Genomic DNA, 27950 nt, shown 5'->3' with positions numbered 1-27950 from the left:
ATTGCCATGTGAGAGAGAACCATCACAGTATCACAGTATAACTTAGGTTGGAAAGGACCTCAAGGATCATTGAGTCCAACCTATCAACACAGACCCCATGACTAGACCATGGCACCAAGTGCCACGTCCAATCTCCTCTTGAACACCTCCAGGGATGGTGACTCCACCACCTCCCTGGGCAGCACATTCCAATGACGAACAACTCGCTCGGTGAAGAACTTCCTCCTCACCTCGAGTCTAAACCTCCCCTGGCGCAGCTTGAGACTGTGTCCCCTTGTTCTGGTGCTGGTTGCCTGGGAGAAGAGACCAACCCCCTCCCAGCTACAACCACCTTTCAGGTAGTTGTAGAGGGCAATGAGGTCACCCCTGAGCCTCCTCTTCTCCAGGCTAAACAATGCCAGCTCCTTCAGCCTCTCCTCACAGGGCTTGTGCTCAAGGCCTCTCCCCAGCCTTGTTGCCCTTCTCTGGACACGTTCAAGTGTCTCAATGTCCTTCTTAAACTGAGTGGCCCAGAACTGAACACAGTACTCAAGGTGTGGCCTAACCAATGCAGAGTGCAGGGGCACAATGACTTCCCTGCTCCTGCTGGCCACACTATTCCTAATGCAGGCCAGGATGCCACTGGCCCTCCTGGCCACCTGGGCACACTGCTGGCTCATATTCAGGCAGCTGTCGATCAGCACACCCAGGTCCCTCTCTGTTTGGGAGCTCTCCAGCCACTCCTACCCCAGCCTATAGCTCTGCATGGGATTGCTGTAGCCGAAGTGCAGCACTCGGCACTTGGACTTGTTGAATGCCATCCCATTGGACTCTGCCCATCTGTCCAGTCGGTCGAGGTCCCTCTGCAGAGCCTTAACATGACTTAACATGACTTAAATAAACATGACTTAAATAGTATACAAACCATTGTGAATTGGGAGTTCAGAAAGAACAAAATAGTGACATGAACTTCAGAGAAGGAAAAAAAATAAAGAAGCAAAATGGATCTCCAGGTTCACCTGGTTTGTGTTGCACTGTGGAGTATATTTTGGGATGGTTTATTTTTGTTTAACTGTTTACAGAAATGCCTTGCCTTGTAAAGTACTGGGATGATGTATGGTACAGAGCAAAGCTCCTTTCAGTTGAAAAGCTGGACCCTGCTCAGATCCTCGTTCAGTGTGTTGACTATGGTAATTTTTCAGTTGTCCCAACAGACAGGTAAATACATACCCAAAACCCAGCACTTAAAATGTTTGTGTGTACACATGCCTACAGTTACAATATAAAATATGTACTTAGAAGTAAGTGTATGTATCTTTTAGCTTTCATCTAGTTGTATATAACAGCAGCCATTTTGAATGATTTAGCATTAGATTTCAGTTGGAGGGAAGTTGTTTGGCTGCTGAATAATTTGTCTGCTGGGTATGGCGTTGTGCACCTGCTCCTTTTCCCAGGTTGTTTTGAGAAGCACATCATCGTAACAGCAGGTTTATAATCTTTTTGCACACAAGAAGTTTACACAAAATAGGGAATGAGCCCTCCAGGTGTACAAACAAATGCTCCAGTACCATGCAACTGCAGAAGACAGCTGGGGAATAAAGGAGTATCTGAGTGGGGGACACGCCATGCTGCTTGTGTGGAGAAAGGAAGTTCAAATCCCTGTTCTGCCTGCTGCTGAGCCACTGTAGGAACTGCTCTTGTGCAGATAGGAACTGTCTCAAGTGCCCCAGAATTTAAGGATTTCTTAACCTTGTCTGAATTTTCTTTGAAGCCCATTCACTTTATGTATATATGGCTTAATACCATTGACTTGCTCTTAAACTCCTTGGGGAATCTACAGGTCCTTGCTGAAAATGGCAAAACGGGGATTTGAAGACATTTCCTCCTTCACAGACTATTAGGGTCATGGGAGACTGTATGGTTTATTTCGGGGCTGCATTCCCTGCTCTGCTTTCCCATTCCCTTTCTTCTGGGATGGGAAGGTAGAAAAATAAGGAAATGATAATATGAAATGAAGGTACATATTCCTAGTACTGTCTAGAGCACATTCAGGTATGAAGCATTTTGGACCACAGCAGTCTATCCAGACACACTAGGCTTGGAGCCTGCATTCTGACAACTTGCATTTCTGTCCTTATTAGGTGCCCCAAGCTTTGTAATGAAGAACCAGTGGCAGGCTCAGAGGTCTGCATGATGCTGGCCTGCTTCCTGATAGCTACTGTGCTGAAGTCTGTCAGAGGGCCTAGCCCCACTTAATCAAGTATTTAGTCTGCCACTGGCATGTTAGCGTAGGGCAAGGGCTCTGTGATTCTGTGACTGAACATGAACCATTAAGAGATGCTTAGGTTCATGCCCTGCAGTGTAGCTTGACAGGTGGATTGGTAGAGGCAACTGTTTCTTTCGTTTTAGATTGCGCCACATACCTTACTACCTGATGAAGTATCCTGTGCAGGCAGTACGAGTGCTGTTGGCTGGATTTAAACCTGCTTTGTATGATGAAAATATGAAGAGGATTCCTTATTCCCCAGAATGGAGCATGGAGGCACTGTGGGCTATGATGGAGAGTGTTGAAGGAAAACAGCTCTCTGCTTCCATACTTGTGAGAAATTTTCTCTTTTCCACTTAGTTCTTGCACAGCCTAAAACTCTTCCTAGCACTCTGCATATAATTTCTGGGTATGTTTTACTGTGAACCCTCCCACTTAAAATTTGTAAACCATTTACCAGGAAGGGTAGCTGATGAGAGAAAATCATCTTAGTCCTACAAACTGAGGGTTCTGAGCATTGCATGTTATTTTATACCCATTTCCCCTAAGTACAGAAATACTCTGTATATTCACAGTTCTATTTAAGCAGTGAGTATAGCCTGTAAAGTTACTTTCACTATTGGTTAGCTTGAGCTTTAACTCTGTTACTGTCACAACTCTGTCAACTTCTGCTTTTCAGGCTCTTTCACCAGAGATCACCGTTTCTTTGTTTGGAGATGACAAAAGTCTCATTCATATGAAACTGATAGAGATGGGACTTGCAGAGTTGGATGAGTGACACAGTAAGTACAGGGAATGCTAACTACACATCCATACTGTTGGCAAAGGTATGATTTAGGAAATCTTGAGTGAAGTCTAAAGTGTTAGTAATGTTGACAACTACAACTGGTGCTTCTTTTACTCTTTTTACCTCCTTTTACTTTTTTTACCTCCTTTTACTTTTTTTACCTCCTTTTACTCTCTCTTTTTTTACCTCCTTTTACTCTCTCTTTTTTTACCTCCTTTTACTCTCTCTTTTTTTACCTCCTTTTACTCTCTCTTTTTTTACCTCCTTTTACTCTCTCTTTTTTTACCTCCTTTTACTCTCTCTTTTTTTACCTCCTTTTACTCTCTCTTTTTTTACCTCCTTTTACTCTCTCTTTTTTTACCTCCTTTTACTCTCTCTTTTTTTACCTCCTTTTACTCTCTCTTTTTTTACCTCCTTTTACTCTCTCTTTTTTTACCTCCTTTTACTCTCTCTTTTTTTACCTCCTTTTACTCTCTCTTTTTTTACCTCCTTTTACTCTCTCTTTTTTTACCTCCTTTTACTCTCTCTTTTTTTACCTCCTTTTACTCTCTCTTTTTTTACCTCCTTTTACTCTCTCTTTTTTTACCTCCTTTTACTCTCTCTTTTTTTACCTCCTTTTACTCTCTCTTTTTTTACCTCCTTTTACTCTCTCTTTTTTTACCTCCTTTTACTCTCTCTTTAAAATTTAAATGTTGCTAAACAAATGTAATTTCTTTCCACATTACACCCACAGTATAGCTTTAGAAACTAACAGGTATTGAAACAAAAAGCTTTAAGGCAATAGAACACAGAGAGCTTTTGCTCCTAAGTAACAGAGGAAGATAACTTGATACATAGCAACATACTCTGGCCTAATCACAACTGTTTTTCCTCATTTTCAGCATGTGATCTTGACAGCCTGTGCCAGTCAGCTGGGGACAGATCCTTGGTAACATACAGACTGCTGCAGATCTAGTCAAACACTGAATATTTTAAGTAGATTGTCTACAGAGAATATTGAAAACTTGGATTTTCAAATATCTTGGCCCAGTCTGTTGTCCTTTTCCCTCCCCTTTCATAAGCACTCTTCTAGTGATGGTTGTAGATAATGCTCCCAATGCTTTTTGAAATAGTGAAAGTATACTTTCACATCTCCATCTCCTGACCTCAGAGCATTAAGTATTGTTCTATGATACCCTTTTCATAAGAGTAGATAGAATTAATTCATGTAGGAGTAAGAAATAGATAAAAAAGCTGGTGCTTGTGCATTTGGTTCTCAGACCTTGTTAAAAGAGTCCCAGGGAAGATGATAGCTTTATTACTCTGGTTTGTTTGGGGCATATTTCAGTATCACAGTCTGAAACTGAGACTAAACAGTTGGGGGTAGTTAGTGTTGTTAGCTTTGTTTTGGAATATGTTTGCATATGTTTTCAGTTAGGAGGAGAGGGATGTGTTTTGGGTGTCCTTGTACCTCCTTCCTACTCCTGGAACTGCACTGCTCCTTTGAAAGTGTTGGAATAAACAAGAGCTTGCTCAGCATCCATCTGAAAGATTGTTTTCCTTTACTGCCATAGTATGTAAGGTCACTTTGGATGTCTAGTGTACTCTCTCCTTCACATTTTAAAGCCCAGCCTCCCTTTCAGTCTCCCCAGAGAGACTTTTGTCTGGGTTACCAAGGGAAAAACATGCATGATGAAGACTCCACAACTCCCCCTCACAGTGAAAAAGTGTTTGATGTTCAGAGGCAAGGTCCTGTGCCTCAGTTTGTGCCCACGGTAGTGCACAGACATGAACCCTTACCTTGGTCTCTTCCTTCGATCACACATGAAGGCAAGTGTACCAAACTTACCTCAGCAGGGCTGCCCGTGCATGCTGCAGGGTAGCTTGCCTGCCTCTGCTGGCAGTGGAACAATCCTTTCACAGCTTTAGTACATGTTTTGCCATTAATCAGGTGTGCTCTGTGCTGTTCCAAACACTCTAGAGAGCAGTTGTGCACTGTTTTCAACATGGGCTTCTTTCTTTATTGCCTTTTAAAAAACCATTCCACCACACTTACTTATTAATCATCACAAAATGTATTTTAGCCCTGAATTACATATGAGCTGCTGCTTAATAGTGCCAGGAGCTGTTTAGCGAGCCCCCAAGAACCTTCTCATTTGTGTGTGAGCATAAGTCCCACTGCTGCAAGTTGATTTACCCCCTGTGTAACTACAGAGCTTGCTTTCATTGAGGAGAAAGGGCAGGAGACACACAGGGAAGAAAGTCATTGTCTTGCACAGCAGAAGATAAACAAATTCTTCCACCACAAACTCTAATAGAGCAGACAGCAGCAGTGCCACTTTGACTTGTCTTTTAAAATTCTGCAGTACCTAGCAGCAGCTTTACTCATTTCTGGTGTTTCCTCCCACCTTTCTAAGTAGCTTGGAGCATCACTCTGTCCCACAGTCTCACCTGTCCCAGCCTAAAGAATATTACAGAAGGGCAGTTTACAGAACAGACTGGAGTCTGCTACTGCTGTTGCCTCCTTACTTGGGATGAATTTAAAAAAGCAATCATGAGGAATAGCCAAAGGGTAACTGAAAGGACTACTGCCATTTGTTTGCTCTTAAGTCAGGCACTAAGGAAACTGATACCCAGACGCCTACAGCTGGACACCTTCTGTATTTTACTGCAGCAGGGGTTCCCACAGCAAAATTTTACCTCGAACATTTTCTTCTGAGATGTCTAAAATAAGGCAATCTACAGCTGTGAGGAGTTTTCAGTGACAAGTGAGGATTTACAGAAAAACTACATGTAACAGAGTACTGAATCAACAAACTGCTGCTTAAAGGTAGAAATGGGGGTGGAAATAATAGAAGAGGCTCTGATATATTAAAGACACACTAAAAAATTTATTTCAGGACAAACTATAAACAATATATACACAAGCTTAAAGCCTTGTTTACAAAGCCTCATTTAGCAGAGGTGCTGGTGTGCTAACTCTTCCAACAGTTTTGCTGTTGCCTACACCTTTGTGTCCATGATAATGTTACCGTCCTTGTCCTTTATTCTGATTCTCCCAGAGACATACTTGGTTTCCTGCTGTCCATTTGTGTACACAGTCTTGACAGTACCATCTGGATACTCCCGTCTCTTGAACTGTGATGTGTGTAGTTCTCTCTGGCCATTATTGAACTCTATACTTTTGCTTCCATCTCTGCATTAAATAAGTGTATAGGGGGGGAAAAAAATGCACCTTGTAATGACAGTAGATAAGCTTGGAATAGAATAGAATTAACCAAGTTGGAAAAGACCTTTGAGATCGTCCAGTCCAGCCTATCACCCAACACCATCTAAACAACTAAACCTTGGCACCAAGTGCCTCATCCAGGCTCTTCTTAAACACCTTAAACTTGGAGACTTGATGGGGTGCTTGGTGCCATGGGTTAGTTGTTTAGGTGGGTTGGATTGGTTGATGGGTTGGATGCGATGATCTTGAAGGTCTCTTCCAACCTGGTTTGGTTTATTCTAAATAAAATAAATGCAGGCATGCTCTCTTTGATGCTAATCTGCTAGGCCAACTATTTCACCTATCAGGTATGCTGTGCATGCTGTGGGACTCATGAAGGGCTGAGACACTCAGCAATAGAAAATGAAAAAGAGGTGAGAGAAGGAAGCTTCAGTCACCAAAATGTCATTTCTTGATTTACATAGTGGACATGAAGTTGTTCCCCAAGAGAGTCCCTCCTCTGCATAACTCTGTACAAGCAACTAATACAACTGAGGAGATTTATTAAGCTAATATATATATATATAAACCCTGGAATGGGTTGTCCAGGGAGGTGGTTGAGGCCCCATCCCTGGAGGTGTTTAAGCCCAGGCTGGATGAGGCTCTGGCCAGGCTGATCTAGTGTGGGGTGTCCCTGCCCATGGCAGGGGGGTTGGAACTAGATGATCCTTGTGGTCCCTTCCAACCCTGAATGATACTATGATATCTATAGATGGCAACATTGATGGTGGATGCCATGCTTGTTTAACAGGAATTAGACCTCCAGTGATGGTGACTCCACCACCTCCCTGGCTTTAACCTCAGGAAAAAAAAAACATGCAATATGCAAGCCTAAATGAAGGAAAAAATGTGAAATACAGTATTTGTGAAAAGCCTGTCTTGTTAAATATAAATCAGCAATGTTTAAAACAATGCTTTGAGCATTATCAGCTGTCAGTCAGACCTGCTTGCAGCACCCAGTAGGTTCTCACAGCTACAGTTACACAGAAATCAGAAAAGGCTCTCAGATGAAAACACACACTCACATACATTCAGCCTTTGTCTCCTTTAAACCATCACAAAACCCCATTTCAAACAGTAAATCCATATTCACAGTACAGGATATTCAAGTGTAACCTGACAGAAACAGGTCTGTTGCTGCCTCTTATCAGTGAGCCCCACCTGCTCCTTTCCCATCCACAGGCTAGGGTCCCCCAAGAGGTAAATCTTACCGCTGAATCCGAACAATCGTGCCATCTGGAAGGATGCTTTCTTCTTGCCCATCCGTAAATAAGTTTTTAATGGTTTGATCAGGGAAGGTAATTTCTTTCTTGCCATCAGGATAATGCTTCTCTGAAACGTATGTTGAGACAGCGTGCTTATTACATGCATACAGGGACAGAGGGGGGCAGCAGTTTTGAGGGCTGCGTTGGAGGATTTCTTTACCTATTTGTCCATTTGAAAACTGCAAGACCTCTAACCCATCCAGGTATGTAGTGTGTGTAGTCTTAGCATCAGCATAATAATAAATCTGCAGAAAAGAGATTTCATGTTAACTCGTGAGAAATTCTGTGTGCACAAGTTTGAGTAGAAAAATGCCAAAGGCATAGGATACGTACCACTGTGCCATCGGGCATCATCTGCTTCACATCCCCGTTGAAGAATGTTATGGTGATGGTCTTCCCATCAGAACCCACTTTTTTGCATGTCCCATTAGGGAAAAATATGAGGTGACAGCCATTTTTCAAAACCTTTTCCACCTAAGGAATACATTACCAAAAGGTCAGTATTGAGCCATCACATTCACAGGCTCGTTCCTCTTTACAAGGACTGTCTTGTGGAAGTTCAGGAGTGCTGAGCTCTCATTTTACCTTCCCATCAGGATAAGCAGTTTCTCTCTCTACCTCTTCACAGCCTGTAAATGCAGGTTCAGTTGGTAGTGCTACATGAGCTTCCTTAGTAGCAGCGTCCTGAAATGACAACAATCTGAGGAGAAACTCAAAGCACTCTGTGGTTCTTTTCCTAGGGTGACAGGTATTTTAAGAAACAGGGAGCACCAGGAGTGGAAGAGAAGTATAGGAAAGCATAAACACAATCTGGGATGTATGCAATTCCTAGTATAATTCAAGTGGTAAAACAGACTTGGCAATAAATGTTTGTCAGCTGTAGTCTGACAGCAGTGTGCCCAGGTGGCCAAGAAGGCCAATGGCATCCTGGCCTGCATCACAAATAGTGTGGCCAGCAGGAGCAGGGAAGTCATTGTGCCCCTGTACTCAGCACTGGTTAGGCCACACCTTGAGTCCTGTGTCCAGTTCTGGGCCCCTCAGTTTAAGAAGGACATCAAGACACTTGAACGTGTCCAGAGAAGGGCAGCAAGGCTAGTGAGAGGCCTTGAGCACAAACCCTGTGAGGAGAGGCTGAAGGAGCTGGGATTGTTTAGCCTGGTGAAGAGGAGGCTCAGGGGTGACCTCATTGCTCTCTACAACTACCTGAAAGGTGGTTGGAGCCAGGAAGGGGTTGGTCTCTTCTCCCTAGCGACCAGCACCAGAACAAGGGGACACAGTCTCAAGCTGCACCAGGGGAAGTTTAGGCTCGAGGTGAGGAGAAAGTTCTTCACCGAGCAAGTCGTTTGTTATTGGAATGTGCTGCCCAGGGAGGTGGTGGAGTCACCGTCCCTGGAAGTGTTCAAGAGGAGACTGGACATGGCACTTGGTGCCATGGTCTAGTCATGAGGTCTGTGGTGACAAGTTGGACTCCATGATCTTTGAGGTCTCTTCCAACCTTGGTGATACCGTGACTAAAGTGGAATTTGGTGTGTTGTCACCTGTGTTAACTGCCTTAAAGTCAACCATATCAAGGTATGAAATTAAATATTCATAAAGCCTTAATGCTACCTACAGCAAGTAATACAGAAATGAACCATTTACCAGAGGCTTGTATGGTTGCCCTACACAGAGCATGTAAACATCCATCTTTTTCCCTCCCCTCTCTCAAAAGATTAAAACATTTTGCACAGTTCAGGGGAGCAGGAGATTATTTCCTTTCCTCAGCCAAGAAATGTTGCACTAGCCATAGGTAAAAGCACTCTGCATTGACTATTACACAGTCATTTTCTGGTATGACAATAAAATTGCAGATGCACATAAGAAGGTGAGTAAATAGTTTCACCAGTCACCCTCCAAGTACAAGTAACTATTGTTTTATTTCAAGCTTTTTCCTTCCCCTTAAAAATCAGTTCAAGATAACTTACTACCATAGAAGTCCTGGTAGAGTTTTCTAGTGCTGTCGTTGTCTCAGAGTTGCTTCTGTCACTCGCAGGTCCTGGTGCAGGTGTTCTAGAAAGCTTTCCTACTCAGATACACATAATGCAGTTCATTTGGACACAGGAATTTAAGTGCTGTTCATTATATATGAGGTTAAGCTACCAGGACATCTACATTTAAGTGCAGTAGAAACTGAAAGCAGTACATAGATGAAAAGAATCATCATAAGCCAGCTCCCTCAGGCATGTCATTGCTTCAGCTGTGTTAGCAAGAGGCTACAACTGAAGAATCATTGCAACAGGCATAATATTTGCTCCTTTGCTATTTCACCTCTGCAAATCTACAAAGGATTTTTCTCCCCAGACATCTAGACAACTTCACTACTTATGCATTATAAAGAAAAAAGGAAGATTAATACAATCTGAGCAGGAACTGACTAGCAGACTTTTCCCATGTCTCTCCTAGCACACCAGAAATATTGCCAAAATGAAACTAATGAGGGCCTAAGTTCCAGGTATACTTCTTCAACAAATAACATGATGGTTGCCTGAGGTGTCAAAAAAGTACCCCCTAGTTACCTTCTGTATGGTTTTATGCATTTTGGAAGGGGCAAAACTGTCAACAGCTCTTGCTCCTAACTAGGAACAACTGCTATGCCATAGCCCACATGATTACAGGTCCTGATAACAGAAGGTTCTGAAGAGACACCGCAGTTCCAGTGCTATCAATGCAGTCCTCTAGTCAACATCTGCAGCTTGGAGAACATCAGTGATGAATGCCATTTTGGATTACAGAACACAGCTTCTGGTATGCTCCAGACCACCAAATATGCACTTTTGCTGTGAGAATGGTCTCATCACAGCCTTCTCCACAATCTTGCCCTGTGAGGAATTGATCCACATACTTGAATCCATTATAACTATTCTCTATCTAGTTTTGATGTGGTGATGCACTCCTCCAATAGAAACAAACCCCAACATTAATTTTTAATTAAAGGGTTAAGGGTATTCTCTGGTTAGACAAACCTTTTGCCTGTGGGTAGCTTATGCCATTTATCTTGCTGCATTTCTGTACTGGAAGAAGAGGAGATGCAGTTTGACTTTTGGGCCCTCTACTTGGTAGACACTAAAATAAAGGAAGTTACAGGTAGTTTACAGGACATTTATGCATAACTGTTCATACAGTGGCAACAGAATGTATACATCATGTGACATGGAAGTTACTGGAAGGTCTCTTCACAAACTAGCTATTTTTGAGACTTAACAAGTGTGATACACCTTGAGTACTGTGTCCAGTTCTGGGCCCCTCAGTTTAGGAAAGATGTTGACTTGCTGGAATGTGTCCAGAGAAAGACAACAAAGCTGATGAGGGGTTTCAAGCACAAGCCCTATGAGGAGAGGCTGAGAGAGCTGGGGTTGCTTAGCCTGGAGAAGAGGAGGCTCAGGGGAGATCTTATTGCTCTCTACAACTACCTGAAAGGAGGTTGTAGCCAGGTGGGGGCTGGTCTCTTCTCCCAGGCAACCAGCACCAGAACAAGAGGACACAGTCTCAAGCTGCACCAGGGGAGGTTTAGGCTGGATGTTAGGAAGAAGTTCTATACAGAAAGAGTGATTGCCCATTGGAATGGGCTGCCCAGGGAGGTGGTGGAGTCACCATCACTGGAGGTGTTCAGGAGGAGACTTGATGGGGTGCTTGGTTGCATGGTTTAGTTGATTAGATAGTGTTGGATGATAGGTTGGACTTAATGATCTTGAAGGTCTCTTCCAACCTGACTAACTCTATTCTATTCTATATAGCCCAAGCTATATACTTTGGAACTCTTCCCATCTGCTGCCTCTCTATCAACAACTACAGAATGTTAGTTTGGTGCAAGCAATCCAGAATAATAGTTACAGCTTCAAAACTAAATATAACTGCTTGAGGCGAAGGTGAACTGCCTGCTTTGCCTGGCTGACCCTTAAGGTGCAGGAGCTCACAGGTTAGATCACATCGATGGTTTTTCTCTTGTAATTGCACCACTTTGAATTTCTAAGGTAAGTTTCTCAGCAGAATGGATGCTACATATTGTGAACATTCATTTTTTAAGAGAATGTGGTATTAACAAAAGTCTCTGTCCATCATCACTGGTGGAGTCCAAAGATGAGTAAAATACAAGTAAACATGTAGATTGTGGCTAATGGGTTACAAGTTTATAAACCAAAACCTCAAGTATTCACAGGTTAATTAAAGACACTGAGATTAGTAACTTACAGATTCTGGTCTTTTTAGAGTCATCCCAGAGTTTTCTGTTTTCCTCTTGCTTCCAGCAGCTTCTACTTTCTTCCAGGACTCTAGACGATACCTCTCCATGATTTTCACTTCCTCTTTTAGCTCCATATTCTCATCTATTAAGGCTTCTATTTGATCTTTCAGGCGCCGATGGGTGGCTGACCATTTTGCCTCCTTTCGTTTTAACTCTTCCTGTAACTCTGCAACCTGCTGCTTTAAAGCCTTAGAAAAATGGATATTTATTAAGAGTTTTCTATTTAACGTGGCAAAATATTTGAACCTTCCACTAGAAATGCAAGCACAACACCAAAATCACAACAGCAGCAAAAAGAGCGACTTAATGAGACAGGAGGTGAAAGGGCAAGCATTCTTCCTTGGAAGACATATTATTGACCTCAGCTTACCAACTTTATAAGCCCAACTTTAGCCACAGGACAGTCACATAAAAGGCTTGTGAATCTGCCTAGCCAATTTAGCAAATGCTACTTCAGTCTGTTGAAGTAAGGAAAATTTGTAAGGAACGAGGAGGGAAATCCAGGTGTGATGTTTAATATGAATTGTCTGTACAACTCGTGTACTATGCATCCTGACAACGAGGGAACAAACAGATCTTGTTTCTTACATCCCTCATATCATAAGACCTGCAAGTAATAGTGAAAGGTAACCCTGAAAATTGTAGAAGATTACTATATTAACAAGTGTTACAGGCAGAATAAAACTCAAGTACAGTTCCAGTCTCTGCTTTGTATCAAAATTGAAGATCATTCTGCCATAGCCATGAGCAGTTTGAAATGTGGCAACTACCTGAAGGGAGGTTGTAGCCAAGTGGGGGTTGGTCTCTTCTCCCAGGCAACCAGCACCAGAACAAGAGGACACAGTCCCAAGCTATGCCAGGGAGGTTTAGGCTGGATGTTAGGAAGAAGTTCTTCATAGAGTGATTGGCCATTGGAATGGGCTGCCCAGGAAGGTGGTGGAGTCACCATCACTGGAGGTGTTTAGGAAGAGACTGGATAGGACGCTTGTTGCCATGGTTTAGTTGATTAGATGGTGTTGGGGGATGGGATGGGATAGGATAGGGATTAGGATAGGATAGGGATTAGGATAGACCTTCAAGATCATTGTGTCCAACCCATCAACCAATCCAACCCACCCAAACAACTAAACCATGGCACCAAGCACCCCATCAAGTCTCCTCCTGAACACCTCCAGTGACGGTGACTCCACCACCTCCTTGGGCAGCCCATTCCAGTGGGCAATCACTCTCTCTGTATAGGTTGGACTCAATCTCGAAGGTCTTTTCCAACCTGGTGAATTCTCTTCTATTCTACAAAGATTTGATCATCAGGTGTGTTTTTGCCTTAAAAATCATCAGAGCAGCATTGTGAAGACTAGTTCCTTTCTCAATTAGGCCAAGTTTACTAACAGTCTCCATCTTGAAATCACCTTTCAATGAAGATAGAATTTGGTTCTTGAGTGCCTCTAACTGAATTTCCATGCTCCTGTGGGGACTACATCCCCAAACCACTTTGATACCTGAATTTCATCACGCTCTTTTTTATCTGGAATCGCTCTAGCTTCTGTGGTGTATTTTTCAAAAACTTTACGCTCCTTTTGCAGCTTTTTCACTTCCCTCCTTTTATAGTCTTCTATTTCAGCCAGTTCTTGGGCTTTCTGCTGTTGAAAGTCCGCAATTTCTTTCCTGTAATTATGAAACAAAGTTGTTGTTTTAGCCCTAAATTACTTTAAATCCAGATTTTTAAGGAGAAAAAAGAAAACTCTTATTTTGTGGCCATTGGTTCCAACCCAGCATCTGTTACCCTCAGAAAGACAGACCTATGAATGGTATCACAGACTCACCAAGGTTGGAAGAGACCTCAAAGATGATCAAGTCCAACCTGTCACCACAGACCTCATGACTAGACCATGGCACCAAGTGCCACGTCCAATCTCCTCTCAAACACCTCCAGGGACGGTGACTCCACCACCTCCCTGGGCAGCACATTCCAATGATGAATGACTCTCTCGGTGAAGAACTTTCTCCTCACCTCGAGTCTAAACTTCCCCTGGCGCAGCTTGAGACTGTGTCCCCTTGTTCTGGTGCTGGTTGCCTGGGAGAAGAGACCAACCCCCTCCCAGCTACAACCACCTTTCAGGTAGTTGTAGAGGGCAATGAGGTCACCCCTGAGCCTCCTCTTCTCCAGGCTAAACAATGCCAGCTCCCTCAGCCTCTCCTCACAGGGCTTGTGCTCAAGGCCTCTCAGCAGCCTTGTTGCCCTTCTCTGGACACGTTCAATTGTTTCGATGTCCTTCTTAAACTGAGTGGCCCAGAACTGGACACAGTACTCAAGGTGGTGTTACTTAAGCAGTACAAACTGCCACACAGTTAATGTTGGAAGTCCAACAATTTCTATTTTTTTTAATCTTCTAGTCCCAAAAGTTACCCTTAATGTTACAAATCTTTGGCTAACATCTTCCAGCATTCTTTAAAGCAGAACACCACCACTGCCCCTAAAGTAGAGGGGGAAAGAATTTGCTAATAGCCAAAGGTCCCAAATGAAAACATTAACCAGCAACACGATGCTGTTTCCAAACAAAGGGACTTTGCTAGCAATAGGTATGCCACATCTACGTCTGCAGAGGTAATTATTCTGCTCCATGTGTCACTGATAAGTCCTCCAGTTCAAATAAAATTATTCTCATACAAACATCCAATCCAAATGAACATCAGTCACGTTGGCATGAAGATCTGTTTTGCAAGACCAATTCAGGGCTGTGGTATCCCTCAGGAGGAAGTATACAAAGTCTCCTAAGTGTAGCCTCTAAGGATATCATGAACGTGTCCAGAGAAGGGCAGCAAGGCTGGTGAGAGGCCTTGAACACAAGCCCTATGAGGAGAGGCTGAGGGAGCTGGGATTGTTTAGCCTGGAGAAGAGGAGGCTCAGGGGTGACCTCATTGCCCTCTACAACTACCTGAAAGGTGGTTGTAGCCAGGAAGGGGTTGGCCTCTTCTCCCAGGCAACCAGCACCAGAACAAGGGGACACAGTCTCAAGCTGCGCCAGGGGAAGTTTAGACTCGAGGTGAGGAGGAAGTTCTTCACCTAGCGAGTCATTCGTCATTGGAATGTGCTGCCCAGGGAGGTGGTTGAGTCATCGTCCCTGGAGGTGTTCAAGAGGAGATTGGACATGGCATTTGGTGCCATGGTCTAGTCATGGGGTCTGTGTTGATAGGTTGGACTCGATGATCCTCGAGGTCCTTTCCAACCTAAGTTATACTGTGATACTGGTCTATCATACTAAACTTGCAGAGCTTCTTAATATTGTAATCTGTGAGCAGTAATAGTTTAGTATCTACATGCAGCAACGTGTATTTCTCCACTGTAACTGATAGACACCAAGTATTTACCTGTGCTGTTGGTAACTGAACACGATGAGAGTCTGGAACATATGTGAGTGAATGCCCCAAAATGTTTCAATTCGAATTACCTGATATTTGCCAAGGCACGCTCTCTTTCTTCACGGAGTCTAGTCAGAGTCATGTTCTCAGCTCTGAATCTCTCTATTTCAGTTTCTAATTCAATGAGTCTCTCTCTCAGTACCTGGGATGGAATAGTGTATCCTGTCAAAGAACAGCCAGATGCAAGTTACCTAAGCAAAATCCACAAGACTGAAGTAAACAATTAGCACACACCAGTTGCAAACAAGAACTTGATACTACTTTAGATAGAAGTACTGAAAAAAAAATAACATCTATTATTCAAATAACACAGAAGTGACATGATTCTATGATTTTAAAGCACTCCTATCTCAAACATTAAGAATATCTGTCATCTTTCTAGAACTAAATATATATTAGGAAGGGCTTCACATCAAGCTAGAGAAATTAAATGCAGGTATAAGAGCCAATTGTCAAACAAGGAAATGTATGGCTGTAAGGTTTTCTAAGTTTTGCTCACAAAGTCTGCTCACACCCATCACCAATGGATGTCAATGGAGACTTGATGGGGTGCTTGGTGCCATGGTTTAGTTGTTTAGGTGGGTTGGATTGGTTGATGGGTTGGACGCGATGATCTTGAACGTCTCTTCCAACCTGGTTTATTCTATTCTATTCAATGTGAAACCCATTGCACAGGTCAATAACAGCATTTATGGGGGGTTCTGCCATCCCAGTTTCCTATTCAGTCACTATTTAAATCTCCCAGGGCTCTAATAATCTGCATCTGAGCATGCAACAGAAGTGCCTAAATACTGATCTTGCAGTGTAGGTAGTTGCCTCATTCACCCTTAAATGCTCCAAGATTCACTAAAAAAATCCATACCCCTCTTCTGGAAACAACACCTAGCAGGCATCTTTAGACAATCATGCAAAACCAATTCTCTACAAAACAGTAAGCAGAAGTTCATAAGAACTTCTCAAAAAACTGGGGAAAAAAATCCCCAAACATTAATTGGAGTGAAGTTTGAAACCAACATTTCACTACCTCACAGAGAAGAGATTTCAATGCTAGGCTATGCCATATTCCATTCCTCACAGAACAAGTGTACTTTAATGATCTTATGTAAAGGCAATAGCTTCAACAGGAGATTTTAGAGGCAATCCTTTCCTTCCCCAGAACAGAATCATATTATTGACATTAACTTGGGCAAAACAGAAAAAGGAATCCATGTTTAGAATAGAATAGACTAGAATAGACCAGACCAGTTTAGAAGAGATCTTCAAGATCATCGTGTCCAACCTATCATCCAACACCACCCAACCAACTAAACCATGCAACCAAGCACCCCATCAAGTCTCCTCCTGAACACCTCCAGTGATGGCGACTCCACCACCTCCCCAGGCAGCCCATTCCAATGGGCAATCACTCTCTCTGTGTAAAACTTCCTCCTAACCTCCAGCCTAAACCTCCCCTGGCGCAGCCTGAGACTGTGTCCTCTTATTCCATGTGAGTTCCCTAGTTACTATACTACCATCAGAAAAAACAGGAAAGGGTTGCTGCTTCCTTGTATTTTATAGTTGTGAGCAAGCTAACCTAACAGCACATAGCATTATCCTACTGTTGCATAAGTATGCCTTGGATACTTCCTTTGACTTGGAAACACTCATCAAGCAGCTCCAGATAAAGTTAGTTCAATAAGCTGGCCTGACAGAAAACTAGCTTCTAGGGAAAAGAAGTTTTTGCTGATCACACTCATTCTACAAGCTGCACAACTGTTAGATTTGGCATCAGAGGTGCCATCAGGAAAGGAGAGGAAAAGCAAGCACAGGGCCTTTTTCCCACAGCAGAAGTCTTTGGTGCAATGTCAGGTTGCAGTTTAAGCATTAGATTTGTAATATGTGCCTTCTTCAACATTTCCTACCCATTGCTGATCTTTCACCTCCTGGCTCCTGTTCCACATTTGATTTGATTTCATGCTCTACATGAGAGCCTGCTTTCTGTTTTGGCTTCAGTGAAGGAAAGAGTTTCATCATCAAGTTTGATACAGGAGGTCCATTCCGATCACTGTCCACCGCAGACTCTTTGGATGTTTCATCTCCCCTCTTTGGGGCAACTTTTCTCTTTATTGTTTTATCTGGGACAGCTGATTCATTCTTGCAGGAAAAGTCGACCTGTACAGGTATTTTGTTACCTTTTTCAGGTAAATCACTGTTAACATAATTTTCATCGAGATCACTCCATGTTCTTTCATCATCAAACTCAAACTCACTCCTACTTATGCAAGACATGCTTCTCTGGTGCTCTGATGGTTTTCTAGTTGTTGCCTTTGACAGTGCAGTGTGATCTTTGTCTGATAAGCCAAGGTCAGCATTCCCCTTTTCACTTTCTTTGCCAAAGTCTGTAACAGAACCTTCATAATCAAGAAATTCTGGATCACTTTCTCTATGGTTCATAAAAGACGCCTTAGCATCTTCATTTTCATGCTTTAATGTGGTCTCAAATTCACTCTCAGAATCTGTAGTGGTATCACTATTACCCTCACCCCTATCTTCATTTACAGTCCATTGATTACTTTTTACAGCAGGAGCTGCTGTCACGCAAGAAGCTGAAAACATTCCACTGTCCATTTTATTCAATGGGTCCTTCATTCTTACAGCTGGTTGTGAGTTTGAGACTGTATGCATAACTGTTCTGTCATTTGTATTTCCCTGTGCCACACAGTCTGCCTTTTTGTTTTTCTTATCTGTAAGTTCAACAGCCAGTGCCTTCATCTGTTGTTGTTTTGCCTTGATAGGGGTAGAAGACATCCTACGGCCTTTTGAGATTTGTTGGTCTTGGTCCAAGAGCCTTTGAACAAAGGAGGAATTACTGGAGAAAGAGATTTCATCTGCAGCCTGTTCTAGAAACAAAAATTCATCTAATTCTAGATTCTCTTTTTCTCTTTCTTTTTCCCAGCTTTCCAGCTTATTCTGAAATGAAACCTCAAAAGAGAGTTCTGAATCTTTTACAGAGTGACCCATAGGACATTTTGAATCAGGAAAGGCAGTGGGCAGCTCACAAGACAACTGAGGCTTTTCTGTGCCACCTAATTTGTTTCCAGCCTTGCCACTGTCACACTCAGCAAATTCTGCTGTGTTCTCTTTATTTTCTATTCTGTTGTTAACTTCTGATGGGAAAGAGTCTCTCATCTGTCCATCATGATGTTTTCCTGGTTGCACTCCTGTTCCTAATAGCAAGTTATTTTTCCCCTTGTGAGTCCCAAGTCCCAGGGTCTTCTGAGCAGGACGTTTTGCTTTGACAGGGTGGTTATATTTCTTTGCTGGTGCAAAAGGTTTCCCAGAAGCCTCTTTTATGCCAGCAGGCACAATTTTCTTCTGTATTTGTGATCTGTCCACTTTAATAACATTTCTGTCATCTGAAGCCCTTTGTTCAAGTTTTGGGGTGTTTTCCTCGAGTTTCGTAATTTTAGATTTGGCATTAGTGAACCTTGCTAGGCCTTCTCCTCTCTTCAGGAAGGATCGTTTGACCACTGGTTTTTGAACAGCTGATCCCTTTGTCTCCTGAAAAGGGGCAGAGTAAAACACAAAATGTCAAAAAGCCCCTTGCACAGTTCGAAGATTTCTTCAAATGAACCCCACAGGTCAGTAGGAATTTATATAGTACACTTCTACTGGGCTTTCTAAAGGCATCCTAAAGAAGTGAAACAGTCAATACCCAGTTTTATTTTTAAGAACGGGGATATTGCATTCAGTGTTAGCTTTTAATGCTAGAGTCTTCCTTGTGCATCTTCTAAGCACCTAGCATATCTTGACACAGTGTTATTAGAAAAGAAACAACCTGTAACTTCTGGCTTTGCTCCCGACGCTGCTCTTCCAGTTGTATCTGTTCTTCCAAGAACTCTTCAAACGTCTGTTTCCTCTCCTGAATCGCAGCTTTAATAGGTCTAGTGCAATTCAAAGCAAAAATCCAGTCTTACATTTCTGTATTAAATAACTGTATTTAACATCACTCCTATTTGAAGACCTAAGACATAGTTACATACATTCTCAGGTACTTTTGGCCATTAAGTGTCAAAGTTAACCTGAGAAATGCACTATAACACTAGATGTTTATCTTTTGATGAAAGGCTTACCAAATCCCTGCTAAAAGGTACTGCATGCAGGGATTTCTGCTTTCATTGCTTGTTTCACTGACACTTTCTTCTGCCCACAGCACCAAACTTTCACTTGCATTTTAGTCATACTCCTAGCTTCTACACTATCACCTTCCCACTCAGTAATGCTACTGAGATTGTGCTCCTTATCTACTCCTTTGATATTTCTGCTCCTTCCCAGGAGTGCTGGCTGGGACAGAGTGAGCTTCCATCACAGCAGCCCATGTGGTGCTGTGTTCCAGATTAATGACTGCAACAGTGTTGATAACACACCAGTGTTTCAGCTATTACTGAACACTTTTTGCATACCATTGAAGCTTTCTTTGCTTTTCCTGCTGCTCCCCACCCTCAGCAGGGTGACTGCCTTTACATCACTTGCAGGTTTTTTCCCCTCTTTCCTTTAATTTACTGAAGTGTTTTTGTCTTGACCCACAAGTTTTCCCAAGCCTGCTCCTCTGATACCCTCTCCCATTCTGCTTTGGGGGACTGAGAGCAAGCAGTCAGGTCTGTGCTTAGTTGCTGGCTGGGCTCAACCCACCAAAACCAGGAAGGATCCTTTCTTGGTGTTGTGATGACCAGGCAGACAAGACAGGGCTTTAAAACAATGCCAACACCACTTTAATTCTATTAACTCCACAAGCACTATTATTACTTCTTTGCTATATCATAGTATCATTCAGGGTTGGAAGGGACCACAAGGATCATCTATTTAATTAAACATAACTTTTGGTAATAAACTAGAGTCACAGCCTTACACTCTTCCTTCACATTTCTGCTGTGACCACATAACAGTGGGTAGGAGACTGTCATAAACCAAACAGAGAAAAGACAATGACAACTCCTTATATACTAAGCTATGCTAAAACGTGCTTCTAGAGTATCATTACCCCAGGGCGCACACAGCTCATCAGCCAACACATCTCATCTTTCACAGCATAAGCAGTTTCAACCCAGAGTCTCTCTGACTACAGGTGCCCACAGTACCTAGCCAAATGTCATCCTTGATTGAGAAAGTTTCACAAACTCAGAATATCAGATTCTTTCAATCAGGGATGAGAAATCAGTGGTATTTGATGAAAGCTACACAATAATGGTCTCAATTACCTTTCCTCTGTATTGGCCCACAAGTGTTTTCTTCCAGTGGAATTTTCAGGGAGATCTACCCTTTCCACACATAATGGGTTCCTGTGATGATCTTCACTTTCCATCTTCTCTTCTGGAGACCTCATATTTTTTCCTATAAAATTAACTGAATTATGTTTTTCCCCAACAACAAATCAGTTTTCATCTTGTACTTTAAGCAGCATTCAAGTCACATTAAAACCATATGGGAGCTTCACAGTAATGTAGAATAGAATAGAATAGAATAGGACAGGACGAGACCTTCAAGATCATCCAGCCTGTCAACTAATCCACCACCACCTAATCAACTAAACCATGCAACCAAGCACCCTATCAAGTCTCCTCCTGAACATCTCCAAAGATGGTGGCTCCACCACCTCCCTGGGCAGCCCATTCCAATGGCCAATCACTCTCTCTCTGTAGAACTTCTTCCTAACATCCAGCCTAAACCTGCCCTGGTCCAGCCTGAGACTGTGTCCTCTTGTTCTGGTGCTGGCTGCCTGGGAGAAGAGACCAACCTCCGCCTGTCTACAACCTCCAAGTAAAAAAAAGAAGGGGAAAAAAAAAAAAAGAAAAGAAAAGACCATACACACAACCAAACCAAAACACAGAACTGTGTCATTGCAATTGTATTATTACACCACCACTGTTCCAGAAGAGAGAATAAATTGCACTGGAGGTCAAGACTGATCAACCGGCTTTATGTTAGTTCTTAATAACAAGCAACGAGGCAATCAGGATTTTGTTCTCCTAAGGGTAAGCCCCAAATTCATGTCCTCAGTTATGCAGAGCGAAGGAAAAACAGTAATTTAAGTCAGGTTGGACTGATACTGCAACATGAAAAATTCATGCTCGAATCTAAAAGCTTTTTCCAGCCCAGACATGGTAAACATGACTGGAAAACTGATAGAGGTTACAAGTGTTTGGTTTTAATACAGATAATCTTCCTAGTCTAGTTCAGTTCACCACCTGAACAAATTTGTGCTGTGTGAGCACCAAAAGAGGGGGACCACTCCATCTGAGTACAGGGAGAGCTTAAAGCAAGCAAAAGCATTGTCAGGAACAGCCAATCAGAAAGAAAAGCAACTGTGTGTTTACACTGTCTTTCATGTTTACATTGTGTTTGAAACAGGGGCTCCCATCACAACACTTATTGATCCAGTTCCAATTACAGGTGGCATTTTATAAGAAACAGACAGTATTCCTTCCCCAGCAGCACTCAACTGTCAGGCACTGAAGCGATGCAGCATTTATCTTTGACTAATGAATTAATTAGTTTTGAGGTAAATGACACTGAGCACACTTTCAGATTTTAACTGGAAAATGAGATTAGCTTTTTCAGTTTATTCCAAGTATGCCATGTGCTCTCTTTCTCAACTTACCACAAACTCCTGTCTGGCCAGCAACCATGCTAAGTAGCTTCTGCTGTTCTTCCATTAGCCTTTGAAGTTGCTCCATCTGTTGTTTCCTTAGCTGCTCCTGTTTCTGTTGTTGCAATTCCTTCAGCTTTTCAAACAAAAGAATAAGTGTAGTAGAGGTTAGCTTAACTTAGAATGTACCACAGAATTACTGGCATCTAGACAACAGGTATTTCTCCTTTTAAAGATGTTCCATTAGGTAAGTGTAACATAAAAACATAAATACTAATTTCCTTCATCTATGAATATAAATTATTCACAGATATGAGAAAGAGAGAGAGAGAGAGGACAATTAAGGGACTGGAGCACCTCCCTTATGAGGAAAGAGTGAGAGACCTAGGGCTGTTAAGTCTGGAGAAGAGAAGACCAAGAGGGGACCTTATCGCTGTCTACAAATATCTGCAGGGTGGCTGTCAGGAGGATTAAGCCAGTCTCTTTCCAGTGATACCTAGTGATAAGACATGGGGAAGTGGATGTAAATTCAATCAGAGAAAATTCCATCTCAACATGAGAAAAAACTTTTTACTGTGAGGGTGATGGAGCACTGGAACAGGCTGCCCAGAGAGACTGTAGAGTCTCCTTCTCTAGAGATCTTCAAAACCTGCCTGAACACAACCCTGTGTGACCTGCTCTAGGTGGTCCTGCTTTGCAGGGGGCTGGACTCAATCTCTGGGTGTCCCTTCCAACCCATAGCACTCTATGATTCTATGAAAGGCTATTTCCAGTTTGTACAATTACCAGTTCCACTGGTCTTCAATTACCAATCTGCAAACAAAAAAATCAGAAGGTTGATTTCTACTTCATGGGAAAACCACCCCAATTCTGCCCTTTTATTGTTTACATTTAACTAAAAGTACAACATAGAAGAAGTTAAGTATTTCATAATGATTAAAGGATAATAATTCCTCTTAAAATACCAGCTGGTATCTCACATTTAGCCACTGTCTGATACTGGTGACAATACTGAAAAGATGAATAAATATTTTCCTATTATGTAAAATACAGAAGAAAACTTTCAGAGCGTCAGGTAAGTTGTAGAATTCTAGTCTAGACACACACACACACACACTCTCTCTCTACCTGAGTGAACAGACATAGTGATTTCTCTGAGGTAGCTGCTAGCAGTGGACAAGGAGGTACATGTGTTTTTAATCTTTAACAGCAACATCTGTTAAAGTGCTGCTGAACACTTTCAGCTAACACAATTTACATGTGGTATGGGGAAGAGCTTGGGTAAATGTATAGGCTACAGTAGATTTAACTGACATGTTTGTACTATTAAGAAAACCAATACATAACATCAAAGCATTGTATTCCCAGGCCATTTGGTCCCAATGTCTTGGATAGTTCACATTCAACACTAACATATCTCTTTGCCTAAACAGAACCAGGAATATGGATGGATATACCTACTTTGGGAATTAACAGAGCGTATGCTGCTATAGATACAAGATAATGCAACTTCATATTGTGAATAGAATAGAATACAACAGACCAGGTTGGAAGACACCTTCAAGATCATCGTGTCCAACCTATCATCCAACACCACCTAATCAACTAAACCATGCAACCAAACACCCCATCAAGTCTCCTCCTGAACACCTCCAGTGATGGTGACTCCACCACCTCCTCAGGCAGCCCATTCAAATGGGCAATCATTCTCTCTGTGTAAAACTTCCTCCTAACCTCCAGCCTAAACCTCCCCTGGCACAGCCTGAGACTGTGTCCTCTTGTTCTGGTACTGGTAGCCTGGGAGAAGAAACCAATCTCTGCCTGTCTACAACCCCCCTTAAGGTAGTTGTACAAAGCAATAAGGTCACCCCTGAGTCTCCTCTTCTCCAGGCTAAGCAACCCCAGCTATCTATGGTGAAGCACCCAGCATCCCATTTCCACAGCTGCAAGGGAAGAAACAGTGGAACTTGGTAAGACTGTATGCACCTTTCCAGGTAAAGAGATTTTTGAGAACACGTACACTACCACTGAATGCAATTTCACTTTAAACTGGAATCTGTGCCAGTCAGAAACAACAAAAGTTAAACTCAATAACTGCAAATTGTAAGGAAGACACCAACAACTTTTTTGCATGCATAACTGTGACTTAGGACTTTCTCTTTTAAGCTTGCTGTGCTTTCAAAGAGTTTGCTTACTTCCAGGTAAGAAAAATCATACACAGGAACAAAATAAATCTTAATGGATGTACATCAAGGAATTCTAGGACTTTTACCTGTTCAAGCTTTTTTAAGAGTGGATCACTGTGATCAGATTTATTCTGACCATCCACTTCACCATGGACAAAGTTTGTTTTAGAGGTTTCCACATTGGGAGCTGCTGCTGCTGGAAATGATGTTTCAGTGGCATACTGCTGAAGTGTCTGAGAGATGCCAGACTCTTCACACAAGGAGTCATTGCTTACAGAACAGCTGTCTGAAAGATGCAACACTTCGACAGGGAAAGCTGTAATGTTTTCAGGTCCAGGCAACAAATTTTCTCTGTTGATTTTCAAACCAATAAAACTAGGATCTAACAAGACTCCAGCGCGGGAACTATCCGACATCCAATGCGCAATGAAGTTTTGGTCACTACTTGGATCTTCAACAGTTGGCATCTTGTAAATCGTATTCCAACTTATTTGCTGGTGCAGCATTAACATCACAATATATCACATTATGTAGAGTTAGGACAGTAAAACTTCCTAAGTTCCAGGTATTTGGCACGGACGGTTACCGACTTTTAGCACCTAGAAATTAAGCAGACAAACAAAATAAGAAACCCACAATAACAGATGCCCAGTAAAAGAAAGCTACTTTTTGATAACAAAGCTAGTGTATTTATAAAGTCACATCACAATCTACTTTTCCCTTGGCAATAGAAACAACTTGGATGATGATTAACCCTTCCTGTGGAGGAAATCAACATAATCCAACTTTAAACCTTACCATTTCAGTTAATATTGCCTCAAACAGTGTAAAGCTGTGTATGATATTCTCTCCCACGGTACTGAAAGAGAGAATTTTTTCAAGCACCTGCAACTAAAGAGGTGGTTTGAGTAGTTGAGAGACCTCCTGCATAAGACCTTCATACTAATGGCACAGTTTCACACGTGGCCATCTAAATACAAACATTTTACTGCACATACATCAATGCAACCTGTATTTTTGGGTTTTCTTTAGTTTCTCCTGGGAACCCTACAGTCACACTGCCTATTAGCTTCTTCTTCCCAATCAGTTTATATTTTTTTTTAAATCCACCCCCCAAAAAAAAAGGAAAAAACAGTTTGAAGACTGCAAAAGTTGCAGTGATAACCAAATTCCTGCAAGTGACATAAGACATAAGTGAATTCATGTAGGTAGGAGGGGAAAAATATTTCCTTACTTAGGAACAAAGAGAAGTGCTGTCATGCTAACGTGGCAGCCAGATCCTGACCACGCAGCCCTGATACCCCTAACTAATCCCAGGGCAATTAACTCTGCCTGTGCAAAGCTTGTGCCATGGGGAATAGAGACGAGAGAATGGGACAAGGGACAAAGAACAGACAACCACAGCAGCCCAGGCTCAACGGTCTGGCCGATCAGGAAATAACTCTTTTAAGCTTCCTCGTTCCCAAGAGACTTGTTGATGCCAACTGTCTCTTAATTTGTCCTCTATAAAAAGGCTTATATTCTCAACCAAAGATTCTGACTGTGACGAGGAGAAACAGCAAAAGTCCCCTAGAAAAACGGTTTCTTCATCTGCTTTCTGTTTTGAGGCGCTACTGGAAGCTTCCCACCAAGGTAGATTCCTGCATAGGCAAATTCAAGCCTACAGGCTTCACAGGCGGTTTCTCCTGTCACTTTTTGGAGACCCTTTGGAGGCAGCCTGCTAGTTTAAAGCTTCCCCTCCATAGTTGCGGGGGGGGGGGGGGGAGGACGGGCAGCAGCACCTTCGCGGCAGCAGAAAGAGCTGTCAGAGCTGAAGCTGACCCGTCCCGGGAATGTAAGGAGGGACGAAGACACCCGCCTTAGGAATCGCCGGTGGTGTGACGAGTATGACCGCGCTCCGCTGTCGAGCGGAGGGGCCCGGCTCGGCGCTTTCCTTCCGCCGCGGACGCGGACACCGCCCCGGCCCCGCAACACCCTCCCGAGGGGGTACCTCGAGCTCGCCGCCAGCCCCGAAGCACGCACACCGCGACAGCCCCGACCCGCGGCCCGTCACAGGCACCAGCGCGGTGCCAGCACCGGCGCCGCTCCGCAGCGTACTGCCACAGCAACACCCCAGCCGCCAATCCCCTCCTTCTATTACAAACCTGCCGCCATCGCACAGCCTGCCGGCGCCACAGGCCGGCCTCCGCCCCGGCGCCGAGCATGCTGGCAGTTGTAGTCCCGAGACGCCGCGTTTCCCGCCCAGCTGCGAGGCGGCTCTCGAGCGCTCGAACTACAGCTCCCAAGAGACCCAGCGGAGAAGAGGCCGTTGATAGGCGGCTGCAGTGCACTACCGTGGTTTCTGCCCGCGGCTGTCGGGGCGGGAAGAGGTGGAGGGTATAATTTCAGGCAGTCGCTTCTGAGGGCGGCTCGCAGATGGAGAAGGCTGCTGCGTTCTCCCCATGGCGCCGCTGGAGGCTCTCTGAGGAGCCGGAGTTTCTGCCCAACAGTAGGGCTCCCGCAGAGGCAGAAGGCCCTGCCCGCGCCGTGTGTGCTCTGTCGCTCCCGGCGCGGTGCGTGAGCTCTAGTGAGCTGCCCGTCGGCCTTCTGGACTGGGGCTTCGGGCTGTTAGCGCGCTTCTGTTGCGGCCGCGTAAAGCCCTTTAGTCTTTAAATAGCTGCAGTAAGGGAGGAACGGAAGGACAAACGGGAGAGAAGTATCGTCTGGCTTTGTAACATTTCGTGCTATACGCGTGCTCTATATCACAAAGCGAAGTTGTCGTTTTCTTCTTGAACCCCAGCGAGCAGCAGAGCATCACGCCCCGAAAACTTGTGGCAGGTCGCGGGCAGGGACGTGGTTTTGCAGCTGTTGGGAGCAGGTACAAAACCAAGCCCTAGGCTGTAAAAACGCTGGGCAGCCCTACACAGTTGCCTACTAGTAGTTTTAATTTGTGGCGCTGCTTTCTACGGTTCCACGGGGTTCCTGTTGCTAACCTGGTCTATCCTATCCTATCCTATCCTATCCTAAACTTCCCATCATATTTTCTGCACTATGGTTTTGCCGGTTGCTACCTGATCATCTCTTTCTAGCCCATACATAATCAAATCACCATTCCAGAGAAACTTCCTCCAGTAGGATATGCACCCAACAAAAGTAGTTCTCTGATTCTAAGTTTCTGTTCCTTTAAAAAGACCTTCTTGATACTTCTCTGTTTCCCTTTTTGTCTTCCTTAGGCCCAAATAGAAAAAGTTGCAGTTGATCGCTACTTTCTTGTGCTGTACTCCATAGGCTGCACAAAGGAATTGAAAGGTATAGTTTTCAAAACTGGTGAAACTGGATGATTTTAAATAAAATCTTATCATTTAATGTAATATGGTAATCTAAATATTCTCAACATACAGATGATTCCTTTCATTATGGAGAGTCAAGGATTATACTACAGTATGTGGCTGCAGAAAAGAGAATGGAAGGTATTAATCACATCAGTGGCAACTGGTTTCTTTTTAAAAGATGGATGGATGGAGGAATACTTTGAAAATGTGATACAGAACCTGGTAATCATAAAAAGTAGTAAAAGATATTTTATACATAGCAGAATCACTGAATAATTCAGGTTGCATATGACCTCTGGAGGTTATTTCTTCCTTAAAGCAGGGTCAACTCAGATGTATGAGAAGTTGTTCACCAATCTAAACTTTTTCAAGGGAAACCTTTTCCAGTGTTCAATATAAATGTGTCCAGCTCTGGGTCCTTCCATTTACGAAAGATGTTGACTTGCTGGAACGTGTCCAGAGAAGGGCAACAAAGCTGGGGAGGGGTTTGGAGCACAAGCCCTATGAGGAGAGGCTGAGGGAGCTGGGATTGTTTAGCCTGGAGAAGAGGAGGCTCAGAGGAGACCTTGTTGCTCTCTTACAAAT

General features: G+C 43.2%; 2 protein-coding genes across 2 annotated transcripts in view; one reads left to right on the top strand and one right to left on the bottom strand.

Annotated features, from left to right (window-relative positions):
- Window positions 1-4550, top strand: part of RNF17 (ring finger protein 17) — a 54124-nt gene extending 49574 nt beyond the window's left edge. Inside the window, exons 36-39 of the mRNA XM_068147881.1 lie at window positions 1062-1197; window positions 2389-2578; window positions 2925-3027; window positions 3914-4550. Of these exons, the coding sequence (XP_068003982.1) occupies window positions 1062-1197; window positions 2389-2578; window positions 2925-3023 (425 nt within the window). The 3' untranslated portion in view covers window positions 3024-3027; window positions 3914-4550. The remainder of the gene's footprint in view (window positions 1-1061; window positions 1198-2388; window positions 2579-2924; window positions 3028-3913) is intronic.
- A 1345-nt stretch (window positions 4551-5895) lies between these two features.
- CENPJ (centromere protein J) lies at window positions 5896-26217 on the bottom strand. Its single transcript, XM_068144491.1, has 16 exons — window positions 26199-26217; window positions 24141-24653; window positions 21881-22004; window positions 20481-20613; window positions 19061-19166; window positions 17145-18783; window positions 15273-15405; window positions 13323-13488; window positions 11772-12011; window positions 10547-10646; window positions 9509-9606; window positions 8130-8228; window positions 7878-8018; window positions 7705-7789; window positions 7491-7611; window positions 5896-6207 (listed from the first exon to the last, which is right to left on the bottom strand). The coding sequence occupies exons 2-16, from the start codon at window positions 24564-24566 to the stop codon at window positions 6015-6017; spliced, it is 3804 nt and encodes a 1267-aa protein (XP_068000592.1). The 5' UTR covers window positions 24567-24653; window positions 26199-26217; the 3' UTR covers window positions 5896-6014.
- Between the last annotated feature and the right edge of the window lie 1733 nt (window positions 26218-27950).

The sequence above is a fragment of the Melanerpes formicivorus genome, unplaced genomic scaffold, assembly GCF_026170545.1.
Source record: "Melanerpes formicivorus ecotype bairdi unplaced genomic scaffold, bMelFor1.0.p_v2 SCAF_1, whole genome shotgun sequence".
Classification (NCBI taxonomy): domain Eukaryota; kingdom Metazoa; phylum Chordata; class Aves; order Piciformes; family Picidae; genus Melanerpes; species Melanerpes formicivorus.
The sequence above is the reverse complement of the archived record's forward strand: the minus strand, read 5'-3'. Positions and strand labels throughout refer to the sequence as shown.